Source organism: Rhamphochromis sp. 'chilingali' (assembly GCF_963969265.1).
Source record: "Rhamphochromis sp. 'chilingali' genome assembly, chromosome: 18".
Lineage (NCBI taxonomy): Eukaryota > Metazoa > Chordata > Actinopteri > Cichliformes > Cichlidae > Rhamphochromis > Rhamphochromis sp. 'chilingali'.
Window position 1 is genome coordinate 12,803,703 of NC_137945.1, and position 18,424 is coordinate 12,822,126.

The 18,424-nt window shown below is 41.6% G+C and overlaps 1 protein-coding gene across 1 annotated transcript; it reads right to left on the bottom strand.

Moving 5' to 3' along the window:
• Nucleotides 1-1,406: 1,406 nt before the first annotated feature.
• nfx1 (nuclear transcription factor, X-box binding 1) lies at nucleotides 1,407-17,488 on the bottom strand. Its single transcript, XM_080864623.1, has 23 exons — nucleotides 17,242-17,488; nucleotides 15,562-16,407; nucleotides 14,795-14,956; nucleotides 14,253-14,330; nucleotides 13,961-14,066; nucleotides 13,067-13,138; nucleotides 12,832-12,971; nucleotides 12,641-12,740; nucleotides 12,333-12,550; nucleotides 11,757-11,854; nucleotides 11,627-11,657; nucleotides 11,466-11,548; nucleotides 9,911-10,019; nucleotides 9,657-9,776; nucleotides 9,336-9,415; nucleotides 9,017-9,247; nucleotides 8,483-8,556; nucleotides 7,991-8,092; nucleotides 7,564-7,701; nucleotides 7,381-7,447; nucleotides 2,085-2,230; nucleotides 1,869-1,973; nucleotides 1,407-1,698 (listed from the first exon to the last, which is right to left on the bottom strand). The coding sequence occupies exons 1-23, from the start codon at nucleotides 17,258-17,260 to the stop codon at nucleotides 1,623-1,625; spliced, it is 3,201 nt and encodes a 1,066-aa protein (XP_080720749.1). The 5' UTR covers nucleotides 17,261-17,488; the 3' UTR covers nucleotides 1,407-1,622.
• Nucleotides 17,489-18,424: the final 936 nt, after the last annotated feature.

Below are 18,424 nucleotides of genomic sequence, written 5' to 3' on the forward strand. Positions count from 1 at the left end.
ATTGGCCAATTTCGAACCAGTTAGGTCCAGTTAATGAAACATGGATGTTTCTGGACTGTGGGAGGAAGCTGGACTGCACAGAGCCAGGCGGTGGATTCAAACCCAGGACAGTCTTGCTCTGACCACTTCATTAAAAATCTCTCATCAGTAAATATACCATTGTACATTAATATTACGCACTGGGGTTATTTATTTATTTTGACATGTGCAACTCAAAATTTCAGGTCATTTTCACAAAACTTAATAACGCTAACTCGTGGTTGGTCTGAGACAAATTTAAAACGCTGAGAAGATAACTTGAAACTGACAACAACAAAAAAAGGACAAAAACAACTTTCAGTTAATAATCTGAGATTTTGATTTAAAGATTTTGTTGGATAAGCATAAATTTACAAAAAAACTAGAGTATAAATTATAAACAACAGCAACAAATCTTCTCCCACTTGCTTACTAACATTAAAGGAACATTTATTCATCTCGTGAGCTTCCTTCATTTCTAAATGTGTTAAAAGTCATTGTTTATGCACCAATTTGACAACATGTGTAGAAGTAAACACCTAAATGTGTATTTTCCAAATGTCATTGATGCAAAAAAATCTTGAAAAGCCCTTACAAGAAAAAAAGATATTATTGAATTTAAACAAATATAGTTATGGAGAAAATGTGAGTTGTCATGTTATCCATCATGTTGTGTTTATTTATGCGGCTGCCAGGTCTCCACTGTGGAAGAGATTTGACCTCAGTGGGATTTCCTGCTTAAATAAAGGTGATAAAATAAAATGAGAACATCTGTACAGAAAGCTGGTTAGTATCCTGAAATCCATTAGCATATACCTATAGAGAGGAGAGGCCTTAATCAATGAGAACCTTTAAGTCGGCAAACACAGAGTGTGCGAGTAGCTGTCCATCCTGTAGTGTCCACTCAGTGCTGGAGTCTGCCTGACTCAGCATCCTAACCTCACAGGCCGCAGCAGTGGGTGAAACAGTCCATTAGCTGGAGAACAGGATCTACGCTCTCATCTCATCTACGACACACATCCTGCTGCATCAGCTCGACCTCCGAGTGCCTTCACGTTTTACCCAGGAAGAGTTTTCACAAAGTGCAGCGCCACATCTGGGTCATAGTTGTGTTTGGAGCAAAGCTTTCTTTATGCAATGCAGCCCACTGACTCTTACCCACCCGCCCTCCTGAAGCCTTGCAGAAAGAACAACAACACATCCCTGCCATACAGACTTAACCCTGAGTAAGCGATAGAGCACCTAATGTGGACATCGGAGATATTCTGGAGCCGATGTATTAAATTTCATATCAACATCTGCACCCATTAAATAGGGAAGAATTCGCTTTTTATTAAAACGCATACCAGGGAGGCAAAGAAAACACGCAGGAGCTTTTCAAACAGGGAAAGTCTTCATGGACTTTAATGTCAAAATTCAAGGGCTCAATTCATCCTCCCACATATAACAAGAGTGAGAGTTCCCCAGAGACCATTGCAGCTTTGAAATATTTCCAAACATTTATTTTTTATCAACAAGAAGCCAGAGAAATTATGATTATTGGTCTCAGATGAATGCAAATGAAACGAGTTTTGGACTTTTTGGCAGAAGATTTGTTTTTACTTTCAGTCCTGGACGTCAAAATAATCGATCGCAGGCTCTTCTTTAACCATCTTCGACCAGGTGCTTCCACCGGCAGACCTGGCAGGAGATTAATTGATGAGAAAACACAAAAAGAAGAATCACAAGCAGGCAGCGAAAGACACTAACAAACAGCAGCATGAAAGTAAGACAGTCCGTCTCCGAGTGTTGTTTAAGGACATTTTTGGAGTCGTATAGAAGAGTCTCTCTAACCACAGATTAACACTTACTTGCTGCTGTGCTGTTTGATATGAGCGATGGGAGGAGGAGCCCGTGCAGCTGTCTCTCGCTCTATCAGTGAAGTCAGGGTTGAGTTCGGGCAGGCCGACTTCCCCCTGGGCGAGAAAAACAAAACAAAACAAGATACACAGGCACATCCTCGACTCCACGATTACCGCATTTCTCATCTATGATAACGGCGCTCGTATATTTAGTCGCGCTCTCACTTGTGAGCCGTGATGACCACGTTGCGTTTGGGCTCGTTATCGTAGCTCACGCTCTCCACGCCGTAGACCTCGGCCAGCTCGTGGATGATCTTCCGATGCTCTCGGTTCATCGGCGGGAAACAGTGGCTCCTCTTCGACTGCTTTCCCTGCAGAAACGGATGCTTCATAAGGCTACGGTCATGCTCGCTTTTCGCATGTTTAGTTGCATTTCAGCTACAAAGCCGCATTCGTGGTGATGTCGGGCACCTCTAAAAGGTCGCAGCTCAAGTCTGCAGTCACAAGATGACAGGGAAGAATCACAAATACAGATTTTTTTTATTTTACCAGACTTTCTTTGATTGTTGTTTTGGTTTCTTATCTCTTCTTCAGGCCTTAAATAACACTGCTTTGTTTTAAGTGTCACAAGACAGAAACGAGGCAAACAAAGAAAAGTCTAATCTGGCGCTTAATTTAGTTTTGGGGTTTATTTTTAGTGGTATGTCTGTGTATGTTAGTCCTTATATCGACCCCCTCACCGTCATTATTACCAATAGCAGTAAAGAGCAGGTCTGCGACCACTTATAACTCACTTCTGTGTGACGTTTTTGTTGTGTTCCTGTACATATTTGTTCACTGAAGTCTGATCTGACCTGGGCTGGGAGCAGTTTTGCTTCAGTCTAGCCCGTTCACATCTTATAGTTTCTGATGTCCATTAACAGGCGCTATCCCTGTTAATTAAAGAAATATATCTCCTGCTAAGAACCTTGGTAGCATTTGAATTTTTAAAATCTCACATTTCGAAGCTTCTTTCATTCACTGCAAAAATCAAACATTTATTGTGAGACTAGAAAAAGTTACATTTCCTGGGAAAATGCCGTGTAGTGCAAATCATGAGTTGAAAACAGGTGAAAAAGTTGAACTGTCTGCTGAAGACGGCCGAGAAAATAGAGAGAGCGAGTGTGAGTAGTTAAGCGGCAAAGAGTAAAGAAACAGGAAAACAGCAGGTTTCACAAAGGATATAGTCTTCTTTAAAGCATGATGGTGTTTGCTGGTGCTGATGGCTGAAGCTAAAACTCTTAGCCACCGCCTTCAGCACCTGGTCGTAATGCCACAGATAGCGGCTGTCTGTCAGAGCCTTTGGGCAGCTGCAGAGAAGACGGAAACTTGTCCAGAGCCAAGTTGGACAGGAAGTGTGCCCAGGTGACCCTGCGCTGGAGGGTCCCCTCCCATCTTGTCCATGCTCCTTGCTATCAGAGCTCCACCACTGCTCACGTTCTCCACCTCTACACCTGCTTGGACTTTATTTCATGGCTCTGTTGCATTGGACCTTTCTGACCAGACCTGGCTCTTTGGGAACAAGCCCAGACCTTGTGTACCCATCACCACGGTGACCACCAGTGCCTTTTGTCTCAAGTGCGTTTCCACCACCTCCACCGCTTTTCTCCACCCTCCATTTCCTGCCTCTTCTAACCTCAGTGCCAGCTGATGACCTGCTGAGACCTTACCACAGCAGTCAGCCTCTCTAATCATGTGATTTTATTAATTGCATATAAAGCCCTACACAACTAGCTACATAATGGACCCGCTGTGACCTTATAATAGCAGTCTATAATAGCCTGGTCTGATCATGTGATCAGGGTCTTTTAAATGCTCCACACTCTTCTTTGAAATCCAGGGGTGACGGTGCTTTTGGAGCAGGCTCTCTCAGGCTCATCCGGTCGGCTCAATCTGTTTTTTAACGACTGTGGAAAATTCCCCCCCAATATTTTCATCTATAGTGCATAACCAAACGCTGCTATGAAAGTATGCATTTATGAACAGAGAGATGCCTGCATGTTTCAGTGTACTACATGTACAAAACTGAGAATTAATAAGCAGGGAGTCTGTGTTTCAGGAGCAAAATGCAAGTGCTTCAGGTATAAGAGTCCAGACACAGTGAAGGCAGCTGACTCACAGTCCCACAGACACACTAGTCTCAACAAACATGATGTTCACATGCACCACAGTCTCCTCGGGCTGGTTGTGTTTAGTTAAGGACATTTCCTGCACAGGCTGTACACAAGAAGGGGATTAACAGGCTCCATTTCATAACGATTGTGGGGAGCTCAGTGTACTTTGCTGTGGTCTGCTGATATCACGAGCAGACTGAATTAACTGATCGGGAAGGCTGGCTCTGCGATTGGCTGCAAGCTGTTGAATCAGAGGTGGCGAGGATGTCGCTGAACAAACCGTCATCTATCATCGATAACCCCGACTACTCTCTGCACCGCTTACCGGACAGGCAGTGGAGCAGCTTCGCTAACAGGGTAGCACATCATTAACACATCTGTCCAGCTGCGAAACATCCTGCGCTTGGATTTTTCATGTTTTCTTGGCTTTTAAATGGCCCCAATTCAGTCACTCTAGCAGGTAAAGCTGCAACCACAAGGGGAGCATTTAATGAGATTGTATGTTACCAAATGTAAAAGAACATTTGGTCGGTCCTCTTTTAAAATTAAAGGTCCACAAATTTGAAACACTTTGCCACCGGGAATAAAAACACATCTGATCATTGGAATGGGTCTTATTACTGTCTTATTACTATCATCATCCTTCAATGTTTCCATTTTACTGTACATGCCGTTTTCTGTTTTATTTCTGTTTTTTATATTTGTGTTGATATAATGCATCTTAAAAACAATGCTAACTTTTAATGTCTGTTTTTGTATAAATAAATAAAATCACAAAATAAAAATACTTGTTTTGCTTTTTTCAAAATCACTTTTTCAAGTATTATCTCATTGTTATTTTATTTTTTTTAGCAAACACTACTTTTTATTTTATTTGCTGATTTGAGGACAACAAACTTTTTATTTTGTTTTAATATAACTTTACTATAATAACTTTGCTCCAAACTACAAACGTGAGTACAAATCACGTTTTGTGAGCTGACCTCTGGTATGAAGTGATACAAATCTATCACTTTCATAAATACTTTCAGCCTTGTCCTCACTGTTTGGGATCCTCCTGGTTCAACGTGACTGTTTCACGCCCAAAAGTCACGTCCATAAAGAAATGTGTTTGTTTTCTTTTAAATTTGGTGGGGGGCTTAGATCCAAAACCTTTGGGATGAACTGGCCTGTGATCCAGTTCATGTCTGTCAACATCTGTGCTGCCCTATCTGATGTTTCTGTGGCTGAATGGGAGCAAATCCCTGCAGGCAGGTCCCAAAAAAATCATGTGAAAGGTTTAGGGAGAAGAGTGGAGGCTGTTACAGCAGCAGCTTAATGTCTATACATACGAGTTGAAGCGTCCATGTACTTTTGAGCTTGTAGTGCACGCGTGGCCTATTTTATATAGACGGGTCAGTAGGCACATTTGACCTGACTTTTCAGAGTAAAAGAGAACAACAGCTGGTACAAAACTGAATCGCTTTCTTTGCCAGAGGGCTGTTGGAGGGGATTTTAGCAAAATTTAAGCAGAGGAGTAGATTTAATAACTCGTTTTTTTAGGGAAGAAAGAGCCCAAAAAATGAAATCAGTGAAGTCAGCACAACATGCCTTGAGAAAATAAGATAAAACATTTCACTAAGCTGACTCCCGGGCAGAAAAAGGTTTCATTCATGACCCATCGTTCCAAAAAGAGGCTCCGCTAAGTAATAAACAAGTCCTTTGGAAAAGAAATCAAAGCAGTAATGTCGGTCTCTCAGAGAGCCTCGGTGAATCACAGAGGACTGGAAGAAATAAATAAATACGTGGAGACGTTTCCACCTGCCCGAGAAGTCTCCTACTCGCTTATTTGAGCTTGGAAACTGTGACAAAAGAGCTGAAAATACAACAACTGGGGCACAAAATAATGAAGCTAAATAAGCTGTTAGTGACACAGCCGTAAAGGGCCACTGTCTCCACCTCGGGCTGACACCAAGTTTAATGACTCCATGCGGATCAGAAATGATAGTAATAAAAGTAATAATCAATCATTTGTAATAAATAAAAGAAAAGTTTTTTGTTTTGCTCCTTAACAAACCAGAGCCATTCATCCATCACTCGTGATAAAGCCGTTTAAACACCGGCTGCAGCTCTGGATGGAGCGCGCGCGCGCGCGCTCAGTGCTCAGCTTATTTAGCAAGTCACAAATACACAAACACTGTGATAGTACACATTACCTACTACTGCCTCCTAGGTTTTACACTTTTACTGATATTTACACACTGCTGCCATCTTGGATTGTGAAGTCGGGGTTGGTGGGGGTTCTCCAACTTCCTGAGTTGGAAATCCGACTTGAGGAGCCATTCCATAAAAATCCAGACTTTCCGCTTCAAATGGCAAGCAACAATACTGAGCTCGTGTGCTCAACAGAGCCACTTTAAACATAACATATTTTTGTATTTTAATAGTTTTACTTTTTAAACCTTCATTTTCTTTTAATTTTTTAATACTAAGCCCCCTACTGTATTTTACGAAACTTTTTATATAGCATGTCACTGAATTTTATTGAGATTCTTCCTAATTTTGACCTTTTCTTGCATTTTATTTACATGTTTATTTTAAATCATCATATTATTTTTAGACTTATTGTACTTAATCCATTTATTGATTTCTTTTATTATTATTATTATGTTTTTATGTTTAACCTTCATTAAAGGTTTACTTATTAAGTGCTCCATATGCATTATACAGTGTTTTACTCTATTTTATACATTTTACCTTATCAAATTAAAACTTCTATTTTTAAATTTCATATTATCTTTTCCCTTTTCTTAAATTTATCTCCTCTCTTCTCTGTAGTTTGTACATTGAGGTATTTTGTTACATCATGCCATTTTATTTTATTCGTCTACTCCACTTTATTTAAGCTAGAGTCTGTGTTTAATGTTTTGGCTGCTCTAACAGCTTTTTACCAAAGTTTGGGATAAATAAGGTATTTCTCACATTAAGCTTAAAGCCCAGCTGTTTTACTAATTATATCCCTTAGCAGTAAACAACAAAAATATAAAGAAATCGTGGCTAAACGGAGCAAATGACATTAATTAACTAGAAAGAACATGATATACATGTTATATTAATGATCATTAAAGTTTCAAAAATTTAAAAACTTAGGGTTAAAGTTCAGTTTAAAACAAAATGTTTTATGGGGTAATTATGTACAAATGCTGCACTGACTTGAATGCAAATATACTGACTAATGCGAGTGACTCAGTAAAATGCTTCACCACTAAAAACTTGGGACTACAGCAGTCTCCCAGATTCTCCACCAGATGGAGCATTACATCACATTAGAGCTCTTAAATAACACCTCACCCCTAAACAGGAAAAGGAGACTCAAATACAGATCGTACCTTATTAGCAAGCTCTACAAGATTGTTGATCTCCTCTTCCACCTCTGTGACAAACTTCAGGTCTTTTCTGAAACGCAAGCAGAGCAGAGTTGCAGTTTCAGTGCAGCGCTCCCTCTGACTTTGAATATTAACCCAAACATGGCGTCACATAACCGTCACCGTGGAGTAAAACAGATATCAGACCTGGCGTCGTCTTTGAGGCTGTCGCTGTACGCAGAGGTGGAGCGAACGTTGAAGGGGTCAGAAGACGAGTCGATCTGCAACGCCTCCGCCAAGCGCCTGTTCCTCTCCAAAGTGGCGCACTCTTGATCGCACTCGAGCCTGAGAAAGCATCGCATTTCTAGGATGACTGCTTTTCACACCTCAGCTGCAGTTCAAAGTAATCCACTGAATGGATTAAAGAACGAAATCTGGCCCTCTCCAGGAAATTATTTACATAATTACTTTCAAACAAGAGCTGCATCTTGGCCATCACACATAAGGACTCGCCTGTTGTTCAAATAATCTTGAAATAATTAAGCTCGAACATCCTGTTCAGCAAATGTTTCACATCTTGAGTTTGACACCTCTGGTTCGAGCTTTAAATCATTAATTCCCTGCACCACTCTACCTCGTCTGTTTCAGCTCTTTCTTAGAGATCAGCGGGCCGATATCCATGGAGTCACCGAGCTGCATGTCCGAAAGCTTACTGGCCATGGCAATGGCAGCATACCTGCACAACAAAACCAAAAATATCGGATAAATGTTGCTCGTTTCAAATTCTAATTTTATTCCTAGATGCTACATTAGTAGCTTTGCATCATTCACAGTCTAATATAATCTTTACTTATTATTAAACTGGGCCATGGTGGTGCCCTTCAGCTCATCCACTGTCTGAAACGAGCTCTTTAACACTCCTCTGACTTTAAGCCAGCTTTCTTCTGATTGGCTGCTCCTCAAAAAACACTGAACTCCTTGAATCTGAGCTTTTACAGGAGCCTGAAGACTGAGGGTTTTTTTCACAGCTATAACAGAATATATATGTCGCCAAAAAGAGAAATGCCAAACGAGGTCTAGAATAAAACACAAAAAAAAAAGCTGAACACATGGGAGCAGAGCTGACCTCTGGTATGAATTGGCTGCTTCTGCACAGGCCACGGTTTCCTTTCTACGACCGCACTCACACTGTACCGCAACCTGCGAACGACACAAAGGATTAGATTTCTCCTCCCTGGAGAAGAAGTGTTTCTGTAAGAGCACAAATACGCAAATTAAAAAAGGTCAGGTCAGTTCACACGAAGAATTCGTGCAGCTGTGAATGGCCTCCCTCTGGAGTCTGAAGCCTGCCACTGATGTGTTATTATTTGTTCCAAGTTAACCATTTATGACAGTTACACAGCACCGCGCCACATGTCCTCAGCCTTCATGCAAAAACAGCGGGTTCACAGCTGGACTATTGAGCAGATGTGACACTGAATTTATTCACTAAACATTTGCATGAGGGAAATAAGTTATTAGAGAGAGGAGGAACTTTTGATGGTGGGAAAATGTGCTGAAAAACCCAAGCCCTGATGTGACAGAGAACATCTGTACAAACTCTGTAACCTGTTTTTGAGCCACTGGAAGTCCAGCTGTTCTCAGTGGCACTGCTCTGTACCTTGGCAGTGCAGGTGGTGCGTGGACAGCTGCTGCCTTTATGACAGGGAGCAGCGCACGGGTGGCCACAGTCTGGACGAGGCAGCGTGCAGGGCTGCTGGCAGCCGCCTTCTGGCAGGCACTCTCCCCGGTGACAGATGCGTTTGCAGCGGTGTGTCTCGCAGGGCAACGTTTTATTACACATTAGGCCACAAGAAATGTCTTGGAGATGACACGGGATGTTGCTGCGTTGCTGTGAGTCAGAGAAAAGGGTGTCGCTTCAGTTGCAAGAACAAAAACAGGAAACAAGTCGTGCCATCAGTGGGCTCGGGGAACATTACCTCGTGCTTTCCCATGCACCATTTCTGCGTGAGGTAAGTGCAGGGAGGACATTTCTCCTCACTGTGGCAGTTGTGAAACACTAAATCAGAGGCAAATGTCAGGAGCATATTAACAGTTATTCGATACAGCTGCTGTGTGAACCGAGGTTATCTAAACTAAAACTATCTAAAACATACAAATGAGTCTTTGATGGCCATGTTTACTGAGACTGAGTCACTGAAACTAAAGAAAACTGAACTAAAACTGAACATTTTCAAATCTAACTGGGAAGCACACAAACTACAATAACCCTGATGTAAGGAGCTACAGCTAAATCCCACCTGGGTGGTCACACTCGTGTCTTCTCGTGCACACGTTTTTGCACTCGGGTGGCTTCGTTCCACAGGGGATGGGTGGATACAGCACCGTGGACCCGCAGTGACACGTCAGCTCATCAAAACCTAAAAACCCAGTGGGACTCGTGACACACTCGTGGCATCTTAACGCCAAGCAAAATACAGCTAAAGCTTCAAATTAGTGAGACAGAATAAATCTGTGGTACTTCAGAGACTTGGCTCGTGAACTCGATACTCACTGGACTGCCAGCAGGGTTCACAGTTTCCACGGTGACAAGGCTCCTGGCAGCGGTGGAGGCCACAGTTGAGCTTGTAGCCGCAGATCATGGAGCACTTGTGCTCCACGCTCTGAAAACACACGGACAAAAACATTAACATCACCTCACGCGCTTCAAAAAACACTCTTATCAGAAGGCTGCTGCAAGCTGAAATTTAAACGTAGAGTCACCCCCGCATGATGCAAAGTAATTAAGAGCTACAAAGCAAGTCAGCTTTCAAATTCAGTCATATCCCAACCCAGTAACATATCCTCACTATTCTTTCCTTCTTACTAATGTCCACCCATTTCCTTTATTACTGTTTATTCTGGCTGTTTCTCCTCACTGCTCGTCTGTCAGCTGGATGTTGTTGGACAATTACACAGCAAGTCATTCCTGTAGTGCTTGCCGTGACTGTATAAAGGCAGCGAGTGTGTCGAGATGTTTCCTGCCGGCTTTGCATTTGCCAGACCCTCAATCTAATTAAGAATTGTTAACTAAAAAGCTAAATTATGCATAAATCAAATACAGACTGGCTGCTATCAGCTGACGATTGCAGTCAGTGTGAAATTAATATGCATTTAATGACTCCCTAGGGCACGAGTGTCAAACATTAGGACCCGGGAGTCAGAATCTGCCCGCCTAAGATTAAAACATGGCCCGCTTGGCACCATTTGCAGTTTTGAAATTGGCTTCTTTTTCTGATATTAAAAATATCTCAGGGATTAAATTTGTCGTTAAAGTTCTTTACACTGACAAAAAGGAGGTTTCACTGGTGTAGCCCACTTAAGATATAAGTGGGGCCACACCGCTGTTCACATGTGGTAAAAAAACAAAACAAAAAAACATTACAATTACTAATAATGTTGATTGGCTAATTTATACTTAATTAAGGCAACACAGCAATAACAATATAGAAGATAAGAGAAGACATACTCTTTATCCCAAAGTTGGGTTGGGCTGGTTGTTATAGCAGGTAAAACCATTAAGTTGAACAGACCAAACATTACAAATACGTTGGTTAAGTAAGTACTCACTTTAAAGCAAAATATGCTCCATGCAGGTCTCTTTGGGTCTAGAGCTATTTAAAAATAACTCTTCTGGTGGTATGGTTTGCCCACCGCTGAGACAAACCTTGTTTCTACAGATGGCACAAAGTCAGACTAACATCCGTAACATCCCTGCTGCACCTGTCACATAATCCTGCTGGTTTACAATGATTCTGTGTCACATACACAGCTCTGTGTGTAAGGAGAGCTGAATGGGTGCAGCTCTGACTTAGGACGAGATGGGGAATTCACTGACCATCTCACTTAAACCAGCCATGTGTGTCACATGGTTGCATTTCATTGAGATAACAGCTATTATGTTTAACACACACTTTCTTCTGGACAATAACAATGGTTAGTTGGTTCGGGTGAGACAAAAATATTGGGGTCAGAACCAGTCAGGGAAAGAGAAAAATAAATGTATATGTGTGTGTGAGAACAGAGAGCATAAAGTCGAAAACACTGACCCAGATTCAATGAACACTCACCACACAACAAAGCTCCCCACACTTGTGTCGGCCACAGGAGCGCTTCTTGTTGCAGCGCTTCTCGCAAGTGAAGACGAGCTCCTCTGGAGAGACAAAAGTCAGGATTTAAACACAGGACGGCAGCTCAGGGTGGGCTATACTCATATTTATTAAAACCTCACCTTCTTTTTGGATTTTCTCACATGGGACCTCCTGGAAAGTAAAGGAGAAATCTTTCAAATCTTCAGTGTCTTCAAAATAAAAAAAAATATGGAACTGAGAAAAAACACAGCTGCTGATATTTCTGCAAACCTTAGTCTTGGAGCCACATCTGCACCTGATAGTTGAGGTCAGAGAGCAGGGCCCACAGCTGCCCTCGTGGCACAGCTTCTCGCACAGATGGATGATGTCTGAAATAACACAAGTTCATTATCTCACGTCAGGCTGCAAGAACAAAAACAGGCCTAACATGATGTACATCCTGTTTGCACAACCACAACAGGCCACAGAGAAGAAAGCAGTTGCTTTCTTTTAGAAACAAAAGCCAGTTGAAGATTGAGAATAAAAAGAAAAAACAGGATGTTTTACAGGGGAAAGATCAAGGAATTCATTCAGCTTTAGTGACATGATGTTTGCCGTTTTCTCATTGAACTTCCTCTGGCTTTCTTCTGGATTTTAAAAGCTTCATCGCCATTTTATCAATATTACTTTAAAACAGATGACAGAAAAGAACCTGTTTTCTCCTGCCACAGCACATATTGTTGAAAAGCGTCACCTGTCACACATTTTCAGATCCTGTTTTTGCAATCTTAATGAGGCTCGAATCATTTCCTAATTCTAACTGATGCTATGAGTATTTCGACATGACAGAACAGCACTTCTTCTCACCACTCGAGCCGCAGGCCAGGGGTTTGTTGCAGGTCTTCCCGCAGGAGGGGATGGGATCGGAGCAGCTCCGTCGCTCAGAGTAACCCAGCTCCAGGAGTTTTGTCAGCGGCGTCTGACCGCAGGGACACGTATTCACCAGGCTTGGTGAGCGCGGGCACGACTTGCACGGGCCACGATGGCATGCCTGCTGACACCGGTGGGCTTCACAGTTTAGCATCCTGAAAAGAGCAGTTAAATACACGCGGCTGTGATAGGAGCAAAATAAAAGCTTTAGATGGGCAGAATTAGTGCTGAAGAGTTGGACTTACTTCCCACATATTTTTCCACAGGAGAAATGTCCCGAACCATCAAATCCTGCTTTATCTGTGCCACACGAGACTTCCCGTGCGGTCACGCCACAAAAGCAAACTGCCCATAAAAACAGCAAAAGAGTTCATTACATTTAAAAATGTTCCATAAGCTAAATTCAGCTATTCATCTGCACCAAAGTGAGACTCACCCTGCTGAACTTGCAGCTGGCATGGCTGACAGGTCCCGCTGTGGCACACCTGCACACAGGTGTGTTCAGCACAGTTGAGTACAGCACCACACACTTTGTCACATTGGAGCACAGTGGCCTGACCGCAGCGCACTGGTTGACTTGAGAGACATAATTTAATTAGAATTAAGAAATATTTAAAGTAAAATCCAAAAGGATAAAAAGACAGATTCACATGTGATCAGAGGTCGAGTACCTCGTCTTCCCGCAGATGCAGGATTTCGTTGCAAAGGCAGGACACTGAGGACAAGGTCCAGGGTGGCATAAGCTGAGAAGACAAAGAACATATTAACGTACGGGTTTGAAGTATAAATGTGAACAGCAGGTGTGCGAGTTACTCTAACCAAACCTGGTAAGACAGGATTCTTACCAGCCTTGTAATACATTAATAAGTCCAAGTAATGAATCATATTTAAAATATGGCTCAGTCCCCATTAATTTTTTTTATATATATATATATATATATATATATATATATATATATATATATATATATATATATATATATATATATATATATATATATATATATATATATATATATATATATATATATATATATATATATATATATATAAAATAAATGTCCACAAGCATTAACAACATGGCTGCAAAGTGAGAGTTACTAGTTTATGAAGCCACTGAAGTCATCTATAAAATCTGTCTGCAATTGAATTCCATTTTATTTTACATCTGCTACCAAGGACCCCAACCCCAAATGCAGATAAAATACATTTATTGGCAATGAAATAACAAGCTCAGTCAGAAACTACAGTCTGTCAAAGGCTTCACGAGTCTGTGGGGCGAGTAAGAGTATTTTTAGAGATATGACCACAAAGGGAGTGTTTGGGGTGAACTTTAAATAAAATATCTCCCATACATGCAATCTGTCTCTTAAAATATAACAGCTTATGCTCCCACAGTGTACCATCAAGTAGACCTAAAAATTGCATCAAATAAAAACAGTTTCACAGCAAACCTCACAAAGAAATACATTCTTAAAAGTTATCGATGAACTTCTGAAGCCCTACCGTCTTTTAATAACGTAATTTGAAGCTAGAAGCAGCTTTCTTGTGTTTTTAAGGCTCACATATTGCAGGGGTGGTTGCAGTCCACTCCACTTCTCTTCTTCCCACACATGTCACCGCAGCTGTGGGGAATCTCAGTACGCTGCCACTCAGGGTTTGTCACTTTACCTGCCAATGAAACAAACGGAACAACTCTTCCCATCACTCTTTGTGGCAAACTTAACGTAACGAAGCTTTGGGAAGGAGTCAGTGGGATATGATAACAATTTCATTAAATCGTCTAACCCGAGAGCAAGTTCATCACCATTTCTCAGCAGTGGTGTATATCTATGCTTGAATTAAACAAATACTCACCACAGAAGCAAGTGTAGGAGGTCGGGTGTTTCATTGAAACATTCTGGCAGGCTGGACAGCGCCAACCTTCAGCTGAATCTGATACAAAAAAGCTGAACTTTAACATACATGCATCCATTTTTCCTTTCTGCATAACGCTGAATGAAAGGGTCACCCTCTGGGAAGGATGTGCTTTCCCAGTACACACATTTTCAGATCCTGTTTTCATCTGTGGCACTAAAGTAAAAATCACTTAGCCTTAAATGTAGCTTAAAACATTTTTTCTATATTTTTTTCCTATGATGAAGGACAGAAGGTGACGTGTTGTATTGTATAGCGCAGATTCATAATGGGAACAATAACAGAAATCCACTTGGCCTCTCCGTTTTCAATGTAACACAATGCACTGCAGAAGCAGCAGGAATTTCACTGCACGAGTTACCGTCACAGTGACCATCCCTGAACACCGAGTACCAGCCACTGTTAGGAGCTCGCTATGCTGAGTACACAGACTACACTAAAATGCTCCCACACAGAGTAAACACTGTGTTCACACGCCGCACCGTCTGCCTGTGAGGCTGGCGATCGAGCCCATTTCTTGATGCAGTTGAGGTGGAAGACGTGGAAGCAGCTCTGACAGCTCCACACCGGCGCCATGACCCGGATCACGTCACAGCACACCATGCACTCGTATTTCTCCTCCGACAGCTGTTCAATCAGACACCCTGCGGAGGAAGAGATCAGAGGTTCAGAAGATGGCAACAAATACTTCGTTTCCACCCACAGAGCTTTATCCAAAACTTTCTGCTCGTATGTCCTTTAGTTCACTGACAGACTCATCAATAATTCAGGTTATTTCCAACCAAACATCCTAAGATTTTTACACTAAGTAAGCACTATAAAACATGGGCTTGGGCTTTTTTTAGCTTGATTTGCATTTTTAATTATTTTCTGGCCTTTTTACAAACAAAATAATCAATAAAACATAACATTAAACATTGGTTTCAGGCCCAATATTAAAACTAACTGAACTAGAGTTACTAAAAAGGGACAAAAAAAATCCTCCAAAAACAACCAAAAAGGAATGTTTTCTGCAAATATAGTGAATATGAAATACTTAACAGCAAAATACGGGGAAATTTGAACTAACTTATGTTAGTTTGTTAGGAAACCAGGTTTCCTAAAAAAAAAAAAAATCAATAAATTCTGATTAAACATTTTGTGTCTGACAAAACTGTAACAATATAAAAATGTAAAACGTTGATAGAAATGTAAAATAAGTTGGGGAATTTGATCGCCAGACAACATTTTACAGAAGTAAGAGTCAAACCTGTCTGCGTCTCTTTGCTCTTTGGCATCTTGTTCCAGCTCCTCTGACCAGGTTTGTAGTTTTGATAGTTTGCTCTTCTCCCCCCTCTGGCCTGAAGGGGAGCATTCCCTCCTGAGCCTCTTCCACCTTTGCCTGCAGAATCCTGAGATGCTCGCCCCTGATCAGAGTCATCTTGGCCACTGGTTCCCTTCTCTGAGCCTGGCTCCTCTTGTGATGGTTGTTTGGGTGGTTTGATTGGTCCTTGCCGTCGCTTTGGGTCAGTGTGTTTCCTCTGATTATTGTCATGTTGGGACTCTGAGTCTTCTCTCTTCCTTTGATCCTCCACTGTGGTGTTGTTCTCCTTCCAACTGCCATTATGTTCTCCCTTTCGCTGCTCCTGACTAAACTTCCTTGGTTTTTTAGCCTGGGCATCCTGGTCCTCATTAGTTTGTTCCGTATCCCTGTTTGCACTTCCTCGCCGCCAGTTGGGTCCATCAGCACCACCCATGGGATGTGCAAAAGCATGGACACCACTCATGTATCTGTTGCTGCCACCGTATGGATCACCTCCAGGTCTTTGCCGCCATGGCACAGAACCTCCTCTGTTCCCTTCTCTCCATCCTCTTCCTCTGCCTCGCCTTCTGCCTTCATCTCCTCCTTGGTAAGGAGGACGATGATGATCTTCATAATTTGATCTATGGCTAAAAGGGGGATTAGTGCCCTGATTAAAGGGTCCATACTGATGACAGGTCTCATTACTGTTGTTACTGAGGTGTCTGTCATTGCTGTGTCTGGGTCGGCCTCTTCTGGGTTTGTGCTGATGTGACGTTTGATGTTGCGTCAGATCTGGATTGAGGTCAGGTGGGTCTGCAACAAGAAAACAGAACCAAGTTATGAGCAACATCAAATATATTTAGAGCAAAAACACTTAAAACTTTAAACTAGGCAGGACAACATCATTTATTGTCATTTTGCAAGAATTTCGGGGATCGTTGTGATCTATTTACTTATGAGATGACATTTTAAATTGCATAGGACAAATAAAGAGTGCAATAACATTTTGCCATGAGCAAATAATGTTATAGACAGATTTTTTTTTCCTGCATGTGGAAAAATGTTTGCACCCGCCGGTGTAAAATTATCATGACCATTTTTTGTGGTTTGCAATACCGTTTTGTTTACGAAACCCTAAAATACATTTCGGTATGTCAAATGGCCAAAATCAAGAGTTCTGTTGAGTAGAGTAAACCCAGACTCTATGCCTTAACTATATGGGGACGATCTGTTCTTGTGTGCAATTTAAAACCTTAAGGTCAGTATATGTACAAGTAATGAAACTATGGAGTTTGAAATTAGCATGACAGCTCTCGATTTTATGGATAGCAACGCGTACCATCATCTGGCGTGCTATTGCCTTTCAAAGTTCCCCGGCTGTCACGTGTCGTTACCTCATTCACGAACTGCACGATCACTCGGAGATGCTAAGCTAACATTAGCAACCCAGAGCAAGTGAACAGAAAACTGCGTCAGCTAAAAGTTTATGTTTAGGCTGCTTAAGGTTGTCCAGCTAACACAACTAGCAAGAGAGTGTGTAACTGTTAGCGAAGCTGCTAAAGTCAGTACTTCAGAGTGATTTAAGAGTCGGTTTAGGCTGCTTCAGGTTCCTGTGAGTCACTGTTATTAAAACTGTACATTAGTTACCTGAGAAGCCCTCGGCCATTCAGTCTGAGCACAGCTTGTTGCTTGTTCCGCAGCACGTAAAGGGCAGCTTTAAGAGAAATGACACGCGTGTCCACGCCCTCCGGGACCGTATCCACCCTGTTTCCTGTCTTCTGGTTCTTAAAAATGATCCGAAACCCCTTAAAAGCGACAGTAATCTTCCCTTGCCTGCCTCGCACCTTATTATTATGAGCTAGCTAGTTAGCTAACGTTTTCCGCAGATGTCACAAACAGAACTTCCGGTCAGCGGTTAAAAAAATAAAACCAAAATAAAACGTTTTCAGTAAACTTTCAGTTTAAGTTGATATTACTACTGCATGGAGCACACACCAAGAAATAAACGGAGGGATTACAACAAAGTAAAAAATAAAACAGTCGTGATAAAAATACATAAGGAATGAAGTATTTCATTTCTAAGACTTTACACATTATGACATAATATAAAAATAACACTTTTTAGTATAACCTCAGATGAACAGCAAGACGTGACATACTACACACAATACATCGTGTCACAGTTACACAAAAAGCCAAAATGAAGAAACAGTGGGGCAAAAGCTATATATATATATATATATCAACTCAAAATCATGCCCACAAGGTGGCGCTTCGTGTTTGGGTTTGTATACCAGAGACTAAGGAGGGCTTTCCCGATTGAAACAATATCAATGTAATCTGTACTTCTGCTTATGCTTTAATATGCCCTGTGCTGCATACAGAGGTACTTTCATGGAGTAGATTTATGCAGTTTTAAAAAGGAAGTGAAAGTCAATATTACTAACTAAAAACTAGATGGAGTTAATAGACTATACTTTGCCCTTGTCATTATGACCTGAAAAGTGATAGAGGACTAATTTGCAGATGTGTTTTGTAACCAGTGCAGTCCTCTGGACCAGAACCCCCCGATCATGGCCCCGTGGACCTGTACCTAGTGGGCCTATTTAGTCATCCTGGGATGGCTGGGAATCAGTGTCATTGCCTCAAACATTATGCAGATAAAAATAATAGCAAAATGTCTACCAGGCTCTATTACATTAATCCTACCTTTATATTCAAACAGATGACCTTCAAACTGACACACATTTCCCTGAAAAAACCATTGTAACACTAGTCATTTTCCCCAGGTGACAGTTAACAAGCTAAACTACAAGAAAAACCGAGAACA